Genomic DNA, 16,523 nt, shown 5'->3' on the forward strand with positions numbered 1-16,523 from the left:
CAGTATATTTGTGTTCTTGAATTATGCATTTCTATGGTTCCCTACCCACACACAGAGCTGGAAGCCCCATTCTCCCTTTTACCCCTTTATCTTTAGCACACCAAACCAAAACTGGAACCACTTTCTACCAAAGAAATAGCTCCTATATGAAAACCCTTTGATCGTGTGTTCTGTGGATTATCAGACTATATGGGGATGCTGTTTCTGGAAAGACATTTTGCTGATATATATTTTTTCAAATCTGTGAGCGTCACAATATAATAAGCATAAGATTTCATTCACCTCATTCACTTTCTCACCTTAGGAGAAAAAGTGAAGGATTTTTACTTTAACTTTCATTTTGGTCCAAATTTATACTTTCAGCACTTCTAAGAATCAGACTTAATAATGTTCTAAAGAGCCAACTAAGGAATAAAAAAATGAGGGGAACTTATAATGGCCTGTATGAACAAGAGGAATGATTATGGCAAGAAAAACCTATTTCAATGTTCATTTGGGCTTTAAAGTATTTTCTCTTGTAAAATCGAAGAGTACTGTTTGAAAGCACTTATGATAAAGCATAAATTTGTTGCTTGTCCGAGTTTGTTTCAACGCTATGGTGAGATTTATAGTTTATTGGAAGTGTTTCAAACTGTACGTTTCGGTTTTTCAAGACAAAAAAACAGGATGAGGACTGACTGGTTGGTTGGGCAAATGTACAACCCCATTTCCGTTAATATTAAATAAAAACGAAGACATACGCAAATATTTTAGAACTACCTACCATAACACAGAGAATGACATATCTGGTTTGTTAAATTTCACTTTCAGCTATTTACAGGTGCAACACCGATCTAGTTTTGATAGACTAGAGTTAGTGTCAGTGTCTATGAAATATTATTCCTTGTTCCTTAATTTCAGCATTTCTGTCATTACAACACCCAAACGCAGCAAAAAAGTATGGCATTTTTACTCGACGTTTGCAGTATTTTGAACAGGCATGACACAGTCACCCACTTTCTCATATCGCTTCCGCCGTTTCCTGTCCCCGAGCGTCCTCAAATCACCATCGCAACCACAGCCCCATGTACGCGGATGTCACCAATTCAAACACCGGTTAAACCGAAACAACTCCCACAAAGCGGATGTAGTATCTACGTATTCATGTGTTTACAGAGGAAGCTGCTAAATGAACATGGCAGAAAGGGAAGTGGACGCTAGCCGTGATGCTAGTGAGTCAACACATATAAATGATCATTCAGGCGGTTCAGTGTCGCCGGAATCTCCTGAAGATGAAGGCTCGGACAGCCCCGCACCAACGTACACTCAGGACCTCCGAAGCGTCCTGGTCACCAGCGTTTTAAACCTGGAGAAGCTCGACGTAGACTTGTACAGGTAGCTGGCTGAAGTCTATCACTTTACTTTGGCTTAATAATGGTGACAGTTCATGAATTAATTCCCTCAGGTCAGATGCTGTAAATGTTTTGTTCATCTTTTTGCACAGGTGCTTTTCGAGGGCTAAGTTAAATGTTATTGGAAATATTTGTGTCAGTTAGGTAGCTTGCTATTTTTGGTTCAACAAAATAAAATTAAAAATTAATAGAAATGAACAAGGCCTTTAAATGTGTGCTTGAATTATATAAAATAAGGCCAGACTCATAAATTAAAGCTATTGTTAAATTGGCAGCACCTACAAACTGTTTTAGCATATTGTCACACAAGTTTTTGCAAGGAGAAAATGGTAAATTTCTTCTATGAAGTCCACCAAATGATTCACTGTCCTGCTGCTTTGTCCATTACCAGTGGTGGCAAGTAAGAACATTTACACAACTATACATATTTTCAGGCACTGAACTAGATTATTTCCACTTTATACCAACTAACAGTACTGGCATCTGCACATATTTTTGTAAACAATCTGTTAATAGCAACAAGACTTTTCATATCAGTGCATCCCTCACTATTTTGTCTATTTGACTGCTGCATGTATGCAAATGATATACTGTTGTGTGTATGTTTGCAAATTATGTACAATAATTCATTGTGCAAACAGCAGCGATTTGCATCTGACACATCTAGGCTGGCAAAGTGGTACTCAAAAAATGTGTCCAAGGTTGGCAGGTCTGTAATTACCTGAAAATAAGAATTTTCGTGTTTTCATTTCATTATTGTGTTATCATTTATCTTAGAATGAGCTCTTTATATCTACATAGGGAGCGGCTCCTCTTCCACGGAGCCCGCCATGTTGCACCGCCATGTTTCTACAGTAACCCAGGACCGACAAACCAAACACTGGTACTAGAGAGGGCTGTACATGTTTTTTGCAAGTTTCGCGCCCACCGTAGGTTCTCCTACACGCTTGGAAGGGGAGGGGGAAGGGTATTCAGTTGGTTGCAATATGCAGCCTCACCGCTAGATACCACTAAATCCTGCTGTACAAGCCCCAACATCTACACACTGGTCCCTGAAGCGACAGTAGTTCCCTATATTCCTTAGTTGAAATATGTTCCAAAGCGTATCCTAATGTGGAGAGGGGTTGTCAACTGGTCTTAACTGGCCTTGAAGCTATTAACTCGTAATGTGACTACACTGTAAGAGATGCAGGACAAAATCCAAAGCCTTCCTTGTATGCAAAATTGCATTCCAAAGTTCAGCTGAAGCTAGCATTAGCTGCTACACTGGACATTTGTGAAGCCCATAATCTTCAGTTTTTGTGCACTGCCACTTATACAAATGATGGTAAGAGAATATCAAAAACACTTGTCATAACATCAGTGCCATTAACTACTGTCTCAAAAAAAAAACAACTCCCATATTCACTTCATAAAGCTAGACTCCATTGTATGGCTGCAGTATTTGATAGCATTAAATTGGGTGCAGGGGAATCCAATAAACTCAAACACGCTGACCCTCACTGTCAAAGCTACATGAGCATCATCTAGTGAGACTGCATTACATGTATTTCAGTTGTGTCTCTATGTTTCTCCAGAGGGACTCACCACTGGGTGCCCCGCAGTCAGCGTTTGTTTGGGGGTCAAATAGTCGGCCAGGCCCTGGTGGCTGCAGCCAAATCTGTCGACGATAATCTCTATGCACACTCTCTCCACTGCTACTTTGTACGAGCAGGTAAGATGAAGCATGATTTACAGTGTTGGCCAGAGCTAGTGCAACCCAAATATTAAAAATGAAACTCATTGTTATTGCAATGTAATGATCTTTGTTTGAAGTAATGGAACTAGAGAAAAACAGTAGTTACAGTTATGGTGACCCTTGTGGTTTTTCTTACAGTTAGCTTTATCAGCTTTTGTGAACTGCATCATGAATACCGAAAAAAAAATCTCAGTTGAAAGAGGAATACACAAATACAGACACTATAAACAGTCCATCATCTACCATAATTGGCCAAAGAGTGTCCCAGTTGCTGTTTGCCCACAGCTGTCTTTTGTTTTTATTATTTTTCAGGGGATCCTAAGGTTCCAGTGCTGTACCAGGTGGACCGCACAAGAGATGGTCGCAGTTTCACGGTACGCTCTGTGAAGGCCATCCAGCATGGAAAACCTATACTGATCTGCCAAGCGTCCTTCCACATGCTGCAGCCAAGTCCCCTGCAGCACCAGTTCACCATGCCAGTGGTGCCTCAGCCTGAAGACCTCCTCACTGTAGAACAGCTTATCCAGCTTTATCTCAGGTACAAAAGTACTAACACAACAAGGTATTTGTGTGCTTTGTATACTTAGTGGGTTAGATTAAAGGTTAATACATTGGGGTAACACAAAAAGAAAGGACCATTACAGAATTTGAAAGTGATTTTGATATTGTTTGTCAGTTCACCTCCATCACACAAATAACATTTTCACAGTTGCCTCTGAGATTCAAATCATGCTTGGGTAGTTTTGGTTTTATCTGCAGGTGTTTTTTTTTTTTTAGATATCCACATTTTACTTTTCTCCCATCACCCCAATACAATGGAGGTGAATGGAATTTTGTTTGCTTCACAGTGTTTCTTTCCAGAAATAATGTTCTAGTTGAACAGTGCACTGGAACTTTTTTCTACCAAAGAAATGGGAAAAATTGCAAAAACACAAGTAGTTAAATAAATGGAAAGATGTAGAATAAGTACAATAACTGTAACATACATACAGAGTGCAGTTTACTACACTGTGTATTTGTCATTTAAGATCTTCATTGAGCTACTACAGCACAGCCATGTAGAGACACCAATTTACACATTACTTAAGTGTTTACTAGATAAGAGATTTCTTAAGTTTTAATGGTGTCACTTGATTTAGTAAATATCTATTTTGAAATTCATGATCTGTATTCCTTTTCATTATTTTACAGTAAACCAGACGTGGAGGAGAATGCAAAACATGGCCTTAACAAACTGCTGGCTAATGAGGTCCCCATTGAAATAAAGCCAGTCAACCCAGAACAACTTTACAGGCCTGCTGCAACTGAGCCGAAGAAGCTGTTTTGGGTGCGAGCGCGAGGATATATTGGTAAAATACATTTGATGAAACTTCAGCACATATGTCCACATACTACATTGAATAGCATTTGATGCTACACTGTATGATCATAGGATATCCCTGTAAAATGAATAACAAGATTTATAAAAACCTTTTTGCCCTTTCTTGATGTCAAATGAAACAGTATGCTCAAATTGTTAAAGTGTACCGTATCACTGCTGCAGCTAAAACTCAGATACTGCAAATAACACTATGATATATATATATATATTAGGGGTGTGTCCAAATACAAATACATTATTCGGCAAAGCACAGATAATGGGTTTTTTACAAATATTTGTTTCATACAAATATTTAGGTCAGTAGTCAGCGCAGTCTTCTATGATCTGGGAGACTCCAATTCAAGACCCAGTGTGGGGACCTCCTTCATAAGGGAGTTTATTTATGAACACTTATTGTAACACTTTAATTTTCTAAAATTAAAAGAGTAATAAAAACAAAAACAGGATTTTTAAGCCTCTTTCCACTTTCATTTGAATACAAATGATTTTGCTGCCTCAACAAATACAGATACAAATACAAATACTATATATATATATATATATATATATACAGTCTATAGAAATAGAGCAAATTGGGAGGTTGTAAGCAAACAGTTTCAGTGCCATGCATATATAAAAATATAGCAATATGAAAATAAATGAGAATGTCAACACAAGTAAAATATGAGATGTATAAGCAAGATTTGATGCATTTTATTTGTGTGTTTGTGTAGGTGAAGGCAACATGAAGCTGCATTGCTGTGTTGCGGCTTATGTATCCGACTTTGCGTTTCTGGGCACTGCACTGCTGCCTTTTCCCAACTACAAAGCCCAGTTCACTGCCTCACTGGACCACGCCATGTGGTTCCACAGCACTTTCCGCAGTGATGAGTGGATGTTGTATGAGTGTGAGAGCCCGTGGGCAGGTTAGTATGTCGTTCACTTCCCATCTGCTGTACTTCGATTGTTCTCTCTGTCACAGAAAGTACTTACAAAGTAATGGGGGTCACGCATACTGTATGCACATGCAGTTATTTATATAATGTTTTGTTCGCTGATTAATTCAGCCACAGATGCTTTCACAGTGGTTTGTTGTTCACTGTCATTTTTGATGTAGGCGATTCATCTGGAATTTTGATTAAACATACAATTTTGATCATTTGCTAGAAAATAACCTTAAGAATATTGAGGATTTTCAATTGTTAGTGTGAATGCATTAATCATGAAATATTAATGACAATGAAAATCTTTTTTCCAATTTACAAATTGGATTACCCAAATCTCTGTATTTGTGCGATTGGTTTTAACTTTTAAACATATTTTTGTGCCTCTTGACTTTTATTTACTTCATACTGACAGATCTTTGTATATTTCTGAATATTTTGTGTTTTTCTACACTACTTTTGTGGCTTATCATCTGTGAGCCATTTCAAAGCTTGGACACAAATGACACTTTGGTGCATCCTGTTTTAACCTAACATGTTGTGTTTATTGTGTCTTACAGGGAGCAGTAGGGGACTGGTTCAAGGGCGACTGTGGAGAAGAGACGGGGTGCTGGCTGCCTCGTGTTCCCAGGAGGGCGTCCTGAGAGTGAAACCAGTCCCAGAGCCCAGCAAACTATAGGCACATTCCTAAGCTCTTTCTAAGATGTATCATGTGTATACTCTAATCATAGAGATAATATTTAATTTTAAGACACAAAAATAGTAATATAACATGAGTTCATGATTGTTTTATTATGAACATGCAAACTTCTAATTTATTTCCTGACAATAAATAATACAGCGGAAATAAATGTTGTCATTTGTTTTGTCATTTGTTAGATGAGATGTGCATATACGTTCCTCATAGCCACTAATTACACAAAATGGTTTCAACTACTTTGCATACAACTACTTCATTCATGATAATTTTTTAAATCTAATAATGATAAAACCAATTACACTGCAAAAACTCATTTTATAGTGCCACAGTTTTAACATGCCACCTATCATCATGGTGAAATAAGAAAATATGAAGTTTGTTTTATTTTTAGAAAGCCATCACACAAATGCAATGTCAAAATTGACAGTAGTAGTATTAGTAGTAGTAGGCTAACAGCAAAAAGACATGACTAAAAAGCCATGCACTGTAAAATGGAATTGTAAATGTCTTGAGTTCCACAAAATAGAAACAAAGATGGCATAAAATGTGTATGACTGTCTAGCACATGCAACTGCTAAGACATGTCACAAGGGGTTTTCTCAATGTGAGGTACAGAGCTGCCTGTTAAAAAGGAATAAAGCAGACGAATGAAATACAGAGCAGGACAGCCAGAGAATGGAACAGCCTGATCCACCAGCGGAAAATGGAGTAATTGTAACCATTTTACAGCAGGACAGCCTGATCCACTAGGAGGGAATGAAATAAGTAATATATTAAATTTTTGGAGCAGATCAGGATGAAAATGTACAGATAGATCTACCTGCAACATTAACCATAGCTATACTCTTTGCCACTGCAGCTGCGGGGGAGGGCTGGCATGTAAAAGAGTAGTTTAGAAAAAAAGAAAAGTGCATAATTTCCACTGGGCTCAACTAACTTCAGTTTTTTCCCCTCAAAGTTAATCATCTGAATCAGATATGATGAATATGATAATTCACGTTTTTTTTTTTCCAAGTTCCAATGAGTGACACCAGTGCTCATGTGACATGTCCTACCTCACAGTGTGGTTATTGGACATCTGTTGCCATTGTTTACCTTTTGGGAATCATTATTGTAAAGATGGAAAATGTGCACAACCAACTAGCCTGAATCTGACATTCAAGTATGTTCTGCCTGGCATCAGGTAGAAAAAAAGCTTTTATACTGTGAAAAAGATTTGTGTTAATCCCATTAGTAACATTGATTAAAGAAAAGATCAAACGTGAGGTCACAATGTATTAAGCTTGCAGTCAAAATTAACAAAGTGCTTGATGTTTAAATTTGGAAGTGTCCACTGAGGGCAGAGTGGGGAGTTCAATGAAGGGAAAGATGACTGCCTGACCTGATTGGCCCAATGTGTGTGTGATTTTTGCAATTTGACCATTGTTTGACATAACCAGAAACCATGATGACAGCATCAGTTGTCAACAGTCTTGCAACAGTTTTACTGTTGCAAGACATGTCACAGAGGACCAAGCCAACACCGGTTTCAGCCATTGATTTGGCTTCCTGTACTCTTTAGTAAAACAAAGAGTTTTTGGTAGGTGTCATCTTTGTCTTAATGAGTTACAAATGGAGAGTGTGCAAAACAAGGAACACTGACTGAAAAGTAAGACAAAATCCAAATTTTGCTAAATTGGGAGATGTCTTCTGGCTTTTCAGCAATTTGGAATATATTAGTTAACATTACTTAAATCTAAAGCAAAGCTAGATTTAAGGAAACAATGTTGGTATTACTGCTTTAAAGAAGAATAAGAAGCATATTTTCATTCGAACAGTTAGAGAATCAGCTTTTCTAAGAGGGAGAGTCGCAAGTTCTCTGCATCTAAAATATCTCATTTAATAATAAAACATCAAACATTGTACAGTAAATCTAGAAAATGAGGCATCAGGTTTTGTCTCATAAGCACACAAAACTATATGTTGGTTTTCTGGTTCCTACATTTTAGCAAAGTTAAATCTTTAAAAGTTCCTTAAAGGCTAAAGTTGCAGAAATTACTATGGTTGCTGTACATGGGGGAAAAAAACGCTAATACACACAAATTAAAGCAAGACATGCTGTCTAATCCCTAATTAAGTGTTTTTTAATCCTGGTCCACAGGGCACAGAGTGCTGCTGATTGTCCAGGTGTTAAAGAACATTCACCTTACATGCCCAATTTAAATGATCTCTTACTGCAAAGCTATAATGATAAGCAACAGGGTTCCATGTGTAGAGGATCTGGACTGAAAACAATTGCTGTCTTTAATCACAGACTCCTTTATCCCCTCCAAAACTTGACAGAGCTCGACAGTAGTCACCAGTCTGTAGATAAAGTTAAGGCACTAAAAAAACCCTATAGATAAAGAGGTCCAGCCTGTAATGGTTTCATAGGTTGTTAATGCTAGTTCGGAGTCCTCTTCTTTCTTAAATCCTTTGTCTCTAAATTAAATTTGAATCTACCTATCTTCTTTGAAGGTAGCAGCTACAGCAGGAATCACTCTGGCAGGGACAAGTACAGGCCATTTATACACACTGAACACTGCCCCACTGTGGAGAACCTGTCCAGCAGGTGCAGCTGGCAAGACTGTAATGTGAGAGATGATGTATGGCCTTCATGATTTATCAGCATACAGACTCCAAACCAACACGTTCCAGTGGTTTTAAACAAGTGAACATCTAAGTAAACAGTGTAGGAATTGTTTCCCAAATGAAATATCTACTAGTCGCCCTGCAACGTGCAACATGACAGTGATCCTAAACATACAGCCGAAGCAACCAAGGAGTTCTGCAGCAGCAAAAAGTAAAGTATTCTTGGTCAAATCAGTCAACAGATGTGAATACAACTAATCATGTGTTTCTTCATAGGATTTTATGCAGAATCTGGGTGGCACTGATGTTAATGGAAGGAAGATTTGTGTGGTAGAAGACAAACATTGGCAACATTGCTCTTATTCTGGGAGCTGATCCAGCTAGATGTGGCTGAAATGTTCATACCCTTATGTTACCTACTTGTGTACATTGTGTGTGCATTTGCTCTTACATTTAAGGTTATGTTTAACCCACAGGTCTTGCAGCAGGCAGCGCTCTCGCAGCTGCAGCAGAAGTAGGACTTCTCGCAGCCGTTCCAGGTCTTGCTCACCGTAACCTTCTCTCACCACTTATTCATATGCATATTCATTCATATCTTACCCCTCAAATGACATTTCAACTGCTTCCATCTCTTATGCTTTAGATGACAATTCAACTGCTTCCAGTTCTAACACGCCAAACTGACATTTCAGCTGTTTTTGTCTCCTACTCTTCGAGTCACATTTCAGTGTGTTTCAATGCTTACACTTGATATATCTGTCTAGTACAAGACTGTTTGTGTGATACAGCAATCTGGCGTCTGGAAACCAGAGCCAGTCAGAGATGATGCTCATTTGTACATAACAACAGTTTGGCAGACAGATCAGGAGCATATTCACATGAATATTGAGTGTTGTGTGTAGGTGTTTCAGTTTGCCATTGCACCACACTGAAGGAGAGATCTTTCAATTGAACCTGCCTCAGTAGCCCTGTTTTATGTGTGTTTAGGCACAGTGATAAATGAATGACTTCTAGCAATGTTTTTGCATTCATTTACCATAAATTACATAGAGCATATTTTACATATTTGTCCTAATACTAAAACCCCCCAAAACTTGATATTGTCCTTTAACAGAGTATGAAGTAGGGATTTTGCCACATGATGGTTGTAAAATAAAGAGACTGGTCTGGCTAGACACGATAACAGGGGTCCCCCCCCCGTATTAAACATGGAATCAAAACCAATAGTTAAGCTAACTTTTATTGTTGCCTGTTACATAAAACCATTAAATTAAATATGTATTTTGCTCCAAATCACTCCAGGACTCCCACAGATTCAAAGCTTATGAGAAGTGTTTGGACAGCTAATCAAATGAAACATGATCTTTTAACTGGTACATCTCCACAAGGGGCACTGAATGGGGAATTTGAATGATTCAGCATGCCCAGAGCTGGACAGGGGGCCTGGAAGATGCCAGGGATTATAGAGTTTCACAGCTCTGACAAAGCTATTTTCAGGGGGGACAGAACTTCTAATAACTACTTTGGAAGGTTAGCCTTGTACACAAGAAGGTTTGATCATTAAATTGTTTGCAACATAATTGAAAGGGATGGAAAACAGAAACAATCAATATCTTGGGCCAAAGAGGGCTTCAATTGGGGTCGTAGATTATGGCCTAATTTTCACTTTTTGTTAAGGACTCTGGTTACTTGGATTTAAAAGGGCATTTTTGGTGACACCGGTTTAAGTTTGAGTCCCTTTACACCTTAAAATACGTTTCGTATCCAGATTGTATCAAGATATGATATAACCTGATTACATTTACACCTGGTATTAATATGTGTCTCCAGTGTCCACATTGAGATCCGATTAAGATGTGATTGCTCTGTCCAGCTCAAACAATCAAATGTCACATCCTCCTCATCCCTTCACCAGGGCAAAACACGGGACGATCACCCAGCACTCCATCCAGCTCATTAAAAAAGGCACAAGTCACCCTGCCCCTGCCACTTTTGTTATTGTTGTCCCTTGTTTTTTCCCTGTACGACTTTTGGGACCACCTCCTTCACCACCTCCTGTAGGCCAAGCAGTTTGGAGCTGTGAGACAATTGCTGCTGCTCTGTCAGGCTGCTGGCGTACTGATTAGCCTGGCTGATGATCTTGGGATGTCTGTAGGTTACAGTCATTCAACATTTGTTTTAAAAACACTTCAGAACACCACAGAGACATCACAACCATTGTACTGTAACTGGTAATAAATTTGTGTCAAATAAGACACACTAATACTGAGGAGGGATGGTCTGTGTAGAGTTGAGGAGCCTTCTGGCTTCATACTCAACATCTCACATCTTCATGCTGGTGTTCACCTCAAACACCTGAAATAAGGAATGAGACATGATGATCAGATTTGACGTATTTAACTCAAAACTACTACTGTGAATTCTTTCCAGGATTCTGGTCTTACCAGCCTGAGAAAAGGCTCGACATCAGAGTCAAAATCCTCTAGTTCAAACTCCCAGAGCCTTCAAACAGAAAGAAAACACAAGCTTCATCATTACTGTTCCTCTCTTCCTCATAAGAGACAGATTGGTGAGACAGGAGCAGAGTTCAGGTCAAGTGTACTGCTGGACTGTGTGTATGTGTGCATGTGTGTGTCTGTGTCAGTAACTCACTTCACTCTCAGTGTGCTCTTGCTCTCCTCTACCAGCAGGTCACTCATGTCTTCAGCAGTCACAGCAGATGGGAGCTGTTTTCTCTGCTGAAGTCTCAACAGTTCAGCCACCAGTGCAATCTAAAGACCATACAAGAGATCACATGTCTTCATGCTGAAGTTCAAGACACAATTTATGAGATTTTACCCGGTCTTTTATATTAGTGTGGTCATTATATTGGGTCTTACCTGACAATTATAAGAGCCGGTATGCCAGACAACTTGCTGACCCCCGCTCATATATGGGTGTGTCAAACAACACCTGTGTAGAAAATAAGATAATATTGCTCATATAGTTTGTTATTCAGAGTTTTAACTACATCTGAAAATGTTCCAGTAAAAAAAACTCTCATATACCCTGATGGATCTGTACATTCCTCCGCTCCCTTCAATGAACCCCCAGGGTATTTTGTTACTGCCGTACATCTCGAAACGCAACAAGCTTGACTTTCAACACAACAATTTTATCTTCAACAACAGACATTTACATATTAAATTTGAAACCCCAACAATAACACCACTCTTTCAAATGATCATGACAGGGTTTAAATCCATAGATTAGCTACTTTCTTCAAGAAACACAGTTGGTGGATGTATATTGGCATAAAATAATACTTTTGAAGACATCTTACAGTCAGCAAACAGTGTGCCTGTTGAGACTGTGAGATGTGGTTGAAAGATCTCTCAAAAAAAGCTAGGAGGTGGTCCTTGAGTTAAGTTTTTGTTGTTGTTTTGTCAAATCATGCAGCATTTTTTTTATTTGTATCGCGCTTACTCCCAAATTTAATAATTTAGCCATTACAAGTCTGTTGAAATGTGTTTGGTAAATTTTTCCCATGAATACGGTGAGATTATCTTGAAAGCAGAAAAAAGCATGCTAGTGGATTTTGTTTACCCCATGGATATATTATGTTTAGGGTTATTTTATATTTTACCCCACTGCTGCGTCACTCGGTTGCTATGCGGTTACCATGGTCACCACTCTCCCCCATAATGCATCACTGTTAGGAGAGCCTGGCAACGCTGATCTGTGAATGTACAATAATAACGTAGTGTCACAGGTGGGAATTTATGTTATAGGCGAACAGTTAATAGAGAACAGAAACATTAATGTCAAGCATCGGACACTAACGTGAGGTAATGGGACCCAGCTATTAGCTACGTGGCTAACAATAACGTCACATTCTGAATAACTTATAGCTAGCTCCTTAGCTATATTTGCTAACGGTATTCTAACGTACGACGATGGATGCTTAACTTGTTACTTAAGTGACCAACTAGTACAACGTTTCCAAGTTAATACTGGCTACGTATAGACTGGAATTTCAGTTACAAGCAGTGAATTGCCATGCTAAAATAATCCACAACTAGCTAAAATAGTAATAATGTGCTAAAAGACACCTCATAGCTAATCAAATAGGATCTAACGTTAACTAGGAGTTAAACCCTGTTTGTAGGTGTACGGATGCTTCTAAAAGCCAACTGCAGTGAGTGAACCTAATAAAGAATGGAGAAGGAACAGCACAACACTGTGGTCTTCAATGCTTCAAAAAGAGAGCTGTTTACCACGAACAATGGATACAAATCCATGCAGAAGAGACTCCGGGCTCAATGGAAAATCCAAAGGTAATGTGTTTGTGGTGTAACACTGACCTGTCTGCGCTTTGTCTAGAGCTACTACTATATTTTTCATTATTTCGTAGCAATATTGAGAGATACCTCAGATGCTAAATAAATGCTGCCTCTTCTAGTATGAAGGATGAGCTGTCTATGGAGAAGCTGAAGGGTGTCAAGTTGTGGATAACTGCGGGCCCAAGGGAGAAGTTTACAGCATCAGAGGTAGTGTATCAAAAGCTATCATTTTACATCACCAAATTCATAAATAGCATTGTATGTATGCTTAAACTATGATCTGTTTATTTCCATTTAACAGCTCTTGGCATAGGAGGGGGTAGAAATAGCAAGCTTGCCAGTCACTATGTGCTTTGTTGCCTTTAAATTCTGCATTCAGGTTCTCACACAAGCATGTTTCCACACTTTTGTCCCATTTGATTTCAGCTGGAGGTACTGAAGCACTACCTGGACAGTGGAGGAAATGTGCTTGTCATGCTCGGTGAAGGAGGGGAAATGAAATATGACACCAATATCAACTTTCTCCTGGAGGAGTTTGGAATAATGGTTAACAATGGTGCGTAGTGAAATCTGTGCAAATGACACTTCACATCATTTATGTAATTGTTGTGTATTGAAGTTTTAAAGAATCATATGTTCTCCATCAACACTACAGATGCAGTTGTGAGGAATGTGTACTACAAGTACTTCCATCCAAAGGAGGCGCTTGTGTCTAATGGTGTATTAAACCGGTTGGTTTGTTACAGTATCTATTGTATTTCTCTCACACATAATTTATTTATGGTTTTGTTGTATATATATAAATATTTATTCATTTCAACTGTAGTTGTATTGGATTACCACTCTAAAATGAATTATCCTACACACTGATGAACATTAAAGCCAACATGATCTGCCTCTTTTTTGTTTAGAGAGATAAGTCGCGCTGCTGGCAAAGTGATCACAGGAATAACTGAAGATGAAAATGTTGGAAACAATGCACAGTAAATGATTTGGTTTTATATTCCTATTTACTACATTGACCGCTACATTTAGTGTTTTTGGAGGGGTTTTGAATGCAAAATTTTCTGTCTTTATTTGTGCAGGGCTCTCACATTTGTGTACCCATATGGTGCCACACTGAGTGTGATGAAACCTGCTGTTGCTGTTCTTTCAACTGGCTCAGTCTGCTTCCCCCTCAACAGGCCTGTCCTGGCTTTCTATCAAGGAAAGGTCAGAGGCACAAGATGGTTTTTTTCATACTTATTCTTAGGCAACAATACCTGTGCATGTATACTTGTAAGGTGATGTTGAAAGATGTCTCATGTCTTATTAAGGAGGCTGGAAAACTGGTAGTTCTGGGTTCCTGCCACATGTTCAGTGACCAATACATAGACAAAGAGGAGAACAGTAAAATCATGGTGAGTACAGCTGACATATAAAAATGTTTAAAAAGTATACTCTGCTATCTTGTGGAATTTGAAGTGGAGTATTTGTGCTCAACACTCTGTTGTACTTTTTCATTCCAGGATGTTGTGCTCCAGTGGCTCATGACTGATAATATTCAGTTGAATCAGATTGATGCAGAAGACCCAGAGGTGAGGACGTTTACTTCACAGGAGAATGGCATCATTGATATTGTCTTTTAAATTAGCTGACATCCATCTTGTCCCTTTTTTTTTTTGTCTCCTAGATCACAGATTACACCATGTTGCCAGACACAGGGTGCCTGTCAGAACATCTCAGAGTGTGCTTACAAGAGGGTGATGAAAACCCCAAGGACTTCACCTCTCTCTTTGACATGTCTTTGTTCAATTTGTCAACCGATACTTTACCCCAAGTCATCAGGTGAGAATGCAAAATATACCCGAGAACATTATCTGCACATCACTGCTCTTGTTTTTCTTCATAGCTTAAAAAAAATTATTTGCTGTAATGTTTTCTGCAGTGCTTACAAGCAGCTTAATGTCAAAGACGAGCCGCTTCAGCTGATCACACCACAGTTTGAGACCCCTCTGCCTCAGCTCCAACCTGCTGTAAGTCCAGCGTTTTTCCATGCATACATTTCTAGAGTCATATGTAACCGCAATGTTATGGGAACAAACATTTTTGCTTTTATCTCCACAAATTTAAATCCACAAGTGTGGGCTTTCCTGTCTTTTAGGTCTTTCCACCTGCCTTAAGTGATTTGCCTCCACCCATGCTGGACCTGTTTGATCTAGATGAAACATTCTCCTCTGAGAAAGTGCGCCTAGCTCAGCTCACAAATAAATGTAAGATCACTACTGTTCTTAGCAAAATTAAGTGGTTAGGTTTAGACCCTTGATAAGGCACAATTTATATTTTTTTAAACCGCTTCTGCTCCCAGGTACAGATGATGATCTTGAGTTCTATGTACGGAAATGTGGGGAAATTCTGGGGGTGACTCCCAAGTTGGATAAAGATCAGAGGGATGCCAAGCACATCTTGGAGCACATTTTCTTCCAGGTTGTGGAGTTCAAGAAACTCAATCAGGTGAGAGAACTTAGCTCTCCTACAAGTAAGTTTATTATGCATTTAAGGCCTTGTCTAATAACAAATTCCCCTCTTGCAGGAGCATGATATCGATACTGAGGCACAGTTCACTCCGGGTCACTGATTATTATTCAGCTCTACCTTTTCAATATACTGTACCATGACTAAGCAGATGTGAGTATATTCTGTAGTAAAAAGGACTGTTACATTGTTCTGGACTATAGTATCAACAGGGTACTGTGATGACTGAAATGTATGATTGTATATGGTAAACTGACATTTTTAAATCTTTATACTTTTGTATTCCATTGTGTAGAATATGTAAAACTGTAAATACACCAGCAAATAAAGTCATACTTTTATTTAAATATTCAAATATTAAAAACATTTTGTTCAAGACAAAGAGCTGACTGCATGCATCCTCACACATGGATCCTGTAAAAAGACAAGAGAAATTTAACTCTAAAACATGGGTTTGCAGATTTTGCCAGAGAACACTAATGAATGAAGCATCTTACCTTTTAAATTTTTCTCTTTGACTCATCCTTGATGCATGATGGGTGCAGAGGCAGACAAGATAGTGTAACTTTCATGCCAAGTGTGCCTGTAGGGGGGGCACATCAGGGAGAAACTTCAGCTGGTGAATGTTGTGTAGACTGTTTGAGTTTTGGACTCCACATTGGCTCCTGAGTGCTCAACTCCATGCAGGGTTTGGGGCTCTCTGATTTAATCAAAGACACATCCCAGGATATTTGAGAGGCTGCGAGATCACTGTACGACTGGTCAAAACAAGTAGACTTTTGCTTGGGAAGGAGGATGTGGGGAGTGGAGGACATTCCCTGTAAAGGCACAACCAAGTGATGACTGTCAGTCTCTTGAGGGTTCAAGCTGTTCAACGAAGACACCTGTGAGGGAGAAAGCGGGTCCGACGGCTTGCAGAGAGACGCCAGGATGGACAGCCTAGC

At 39.0% G+C, this 16,523-nt stretch overlaps 2 protein-coding genes and 1 long non-coding RNA gene across 3 annotated transcripts; 2 read left to right on the forward strand and 1 right to left on the reverse strand.

Annotated features, from left to right (window-relative positions):
• Positions 1-1,015: 1,015 nt before the first annotated feature.
• Positions 1,016-6,284, forward strand: acot8 (acyl-CoA thioesterase 8). Its single transcript, XM_042406628.1, has 6 exons — positions 1,016-1,374; positions 2,969-3,105; positions 3,442-3,667; positions 4,321-4,478; positions 5,224-5,415; positions 5,994-6,284. Exons 1-6 carry the CDS (start codon positions 1,169-1,171, stop codon positions 6,110-6,112), a joined length of 1,038 nt encoding a protein of 345 aa, XP_042262562.1. The 5' UTR covers positions 1,016-1,168; the 3' UTR covers positions 6,113-6,284.
• A 6,159-nt stretch (positions 6,285-12,443) lies between these two features.
• ift52 (intraflagellar transport 52 homolog (Chlamydomonas)) lies at positions 12,444-15,926 on the forward strand. Its single transcript, XM_042406611.1, has 14 exons — positions 12,444-12,570; positions 12,891-13,059; positions 13,185-13,272; positions 13,492-13,621; positions 13,721-13,796; positions 13,977-14,048; positions 14,151-14,277; positions 14,382-14,465; positions 14,574-14,642; positions 14,738-14,892; positions 14,993-15,080; positions 15,209-15,317; positions 15,413-15,558; positions 15,638-15,926. The coding sequence occupies exons 2-14, from the start codon at positions 12,941-12,943 to the stop codon at positions 15,680-15,682; spliced, it is 1,308 nt and encodes a 435-aa protein (XP_042262545.1). The 5' UTR covers positions 12,444-12,570; positions 12,891-12,940; the 3' UTR covers positions 15,683-15,926.
• LOC121894190 lies at positions 15,905-16,179 on the reverse strand. The gene is made up of 2 exons (XR_006095499.1): positions 16,077-16,179; positions 15,905-15,993 (listed from the first exon to the last, which is right to left on the reverse strand). It is a non-coding gene; the product is annotated as an uncharacterized LOC121894190 (long non-coding RNA).
• Positions 16,180-16,523: the final 344 nt, after the last annotated feature.

The sequence above is a fragment of the Thunnus maccoyii genome, chromosome 3, assembly GCF_910596095.1.
Source record: "Thunnus maccoyii chromosome 3, fThuMac1.1, whole genome shotgun sequence".
Taxonomy (NCBI): Eukaryota; Metazoa; Chordata; class Actinopteri; order Scombriformes; family Scombridae; genus Thunnus; species Thunnus maccoyii.

Coding starts and splice junctions, on each gene's coding strand:
- acot8 (XM_042406628.1), top strand. CDS start 1,169: ATGAACATGGCAGAAAGGGAAGTGGACGCTAGCCGTGATGCTAGTGAG. Junction 1,375..2,968: donor CTCGACGTAGACTTGTACAG/GTAGCTGGCTGA, acceptor ATGTTTCTCCAG/AGGGACTCACCACTGGGTGC. Junction 3,668..4,320: donor CTTATCCAGCTTTATCTCAG/GTACAAAAGTAC, acceptor ATTATTTTACAG/TAAACCAGACGTGGAGGAGA.
- ift52 (XM_042406611.1), top strand. CDS start 12,941: ATGGAGAAGGAACAGCACAACACTGTGGTCTTCAATGCTTCAAAAAGA. Junction 13,797..13,976: donor TCTAATGGTGTATTAAACCG/GTTGGTTTGTTA, acceptor TTTTTTGTTTAG/AGAGATAAGTCGCGCTGCTG. Junction 14,049..14,150: donor AATGTTGGAAACAATGCACA/GTAAATGATTTG, acceptor TTATTTGTGCAG/GGCTCTCACATTTGTGTACC.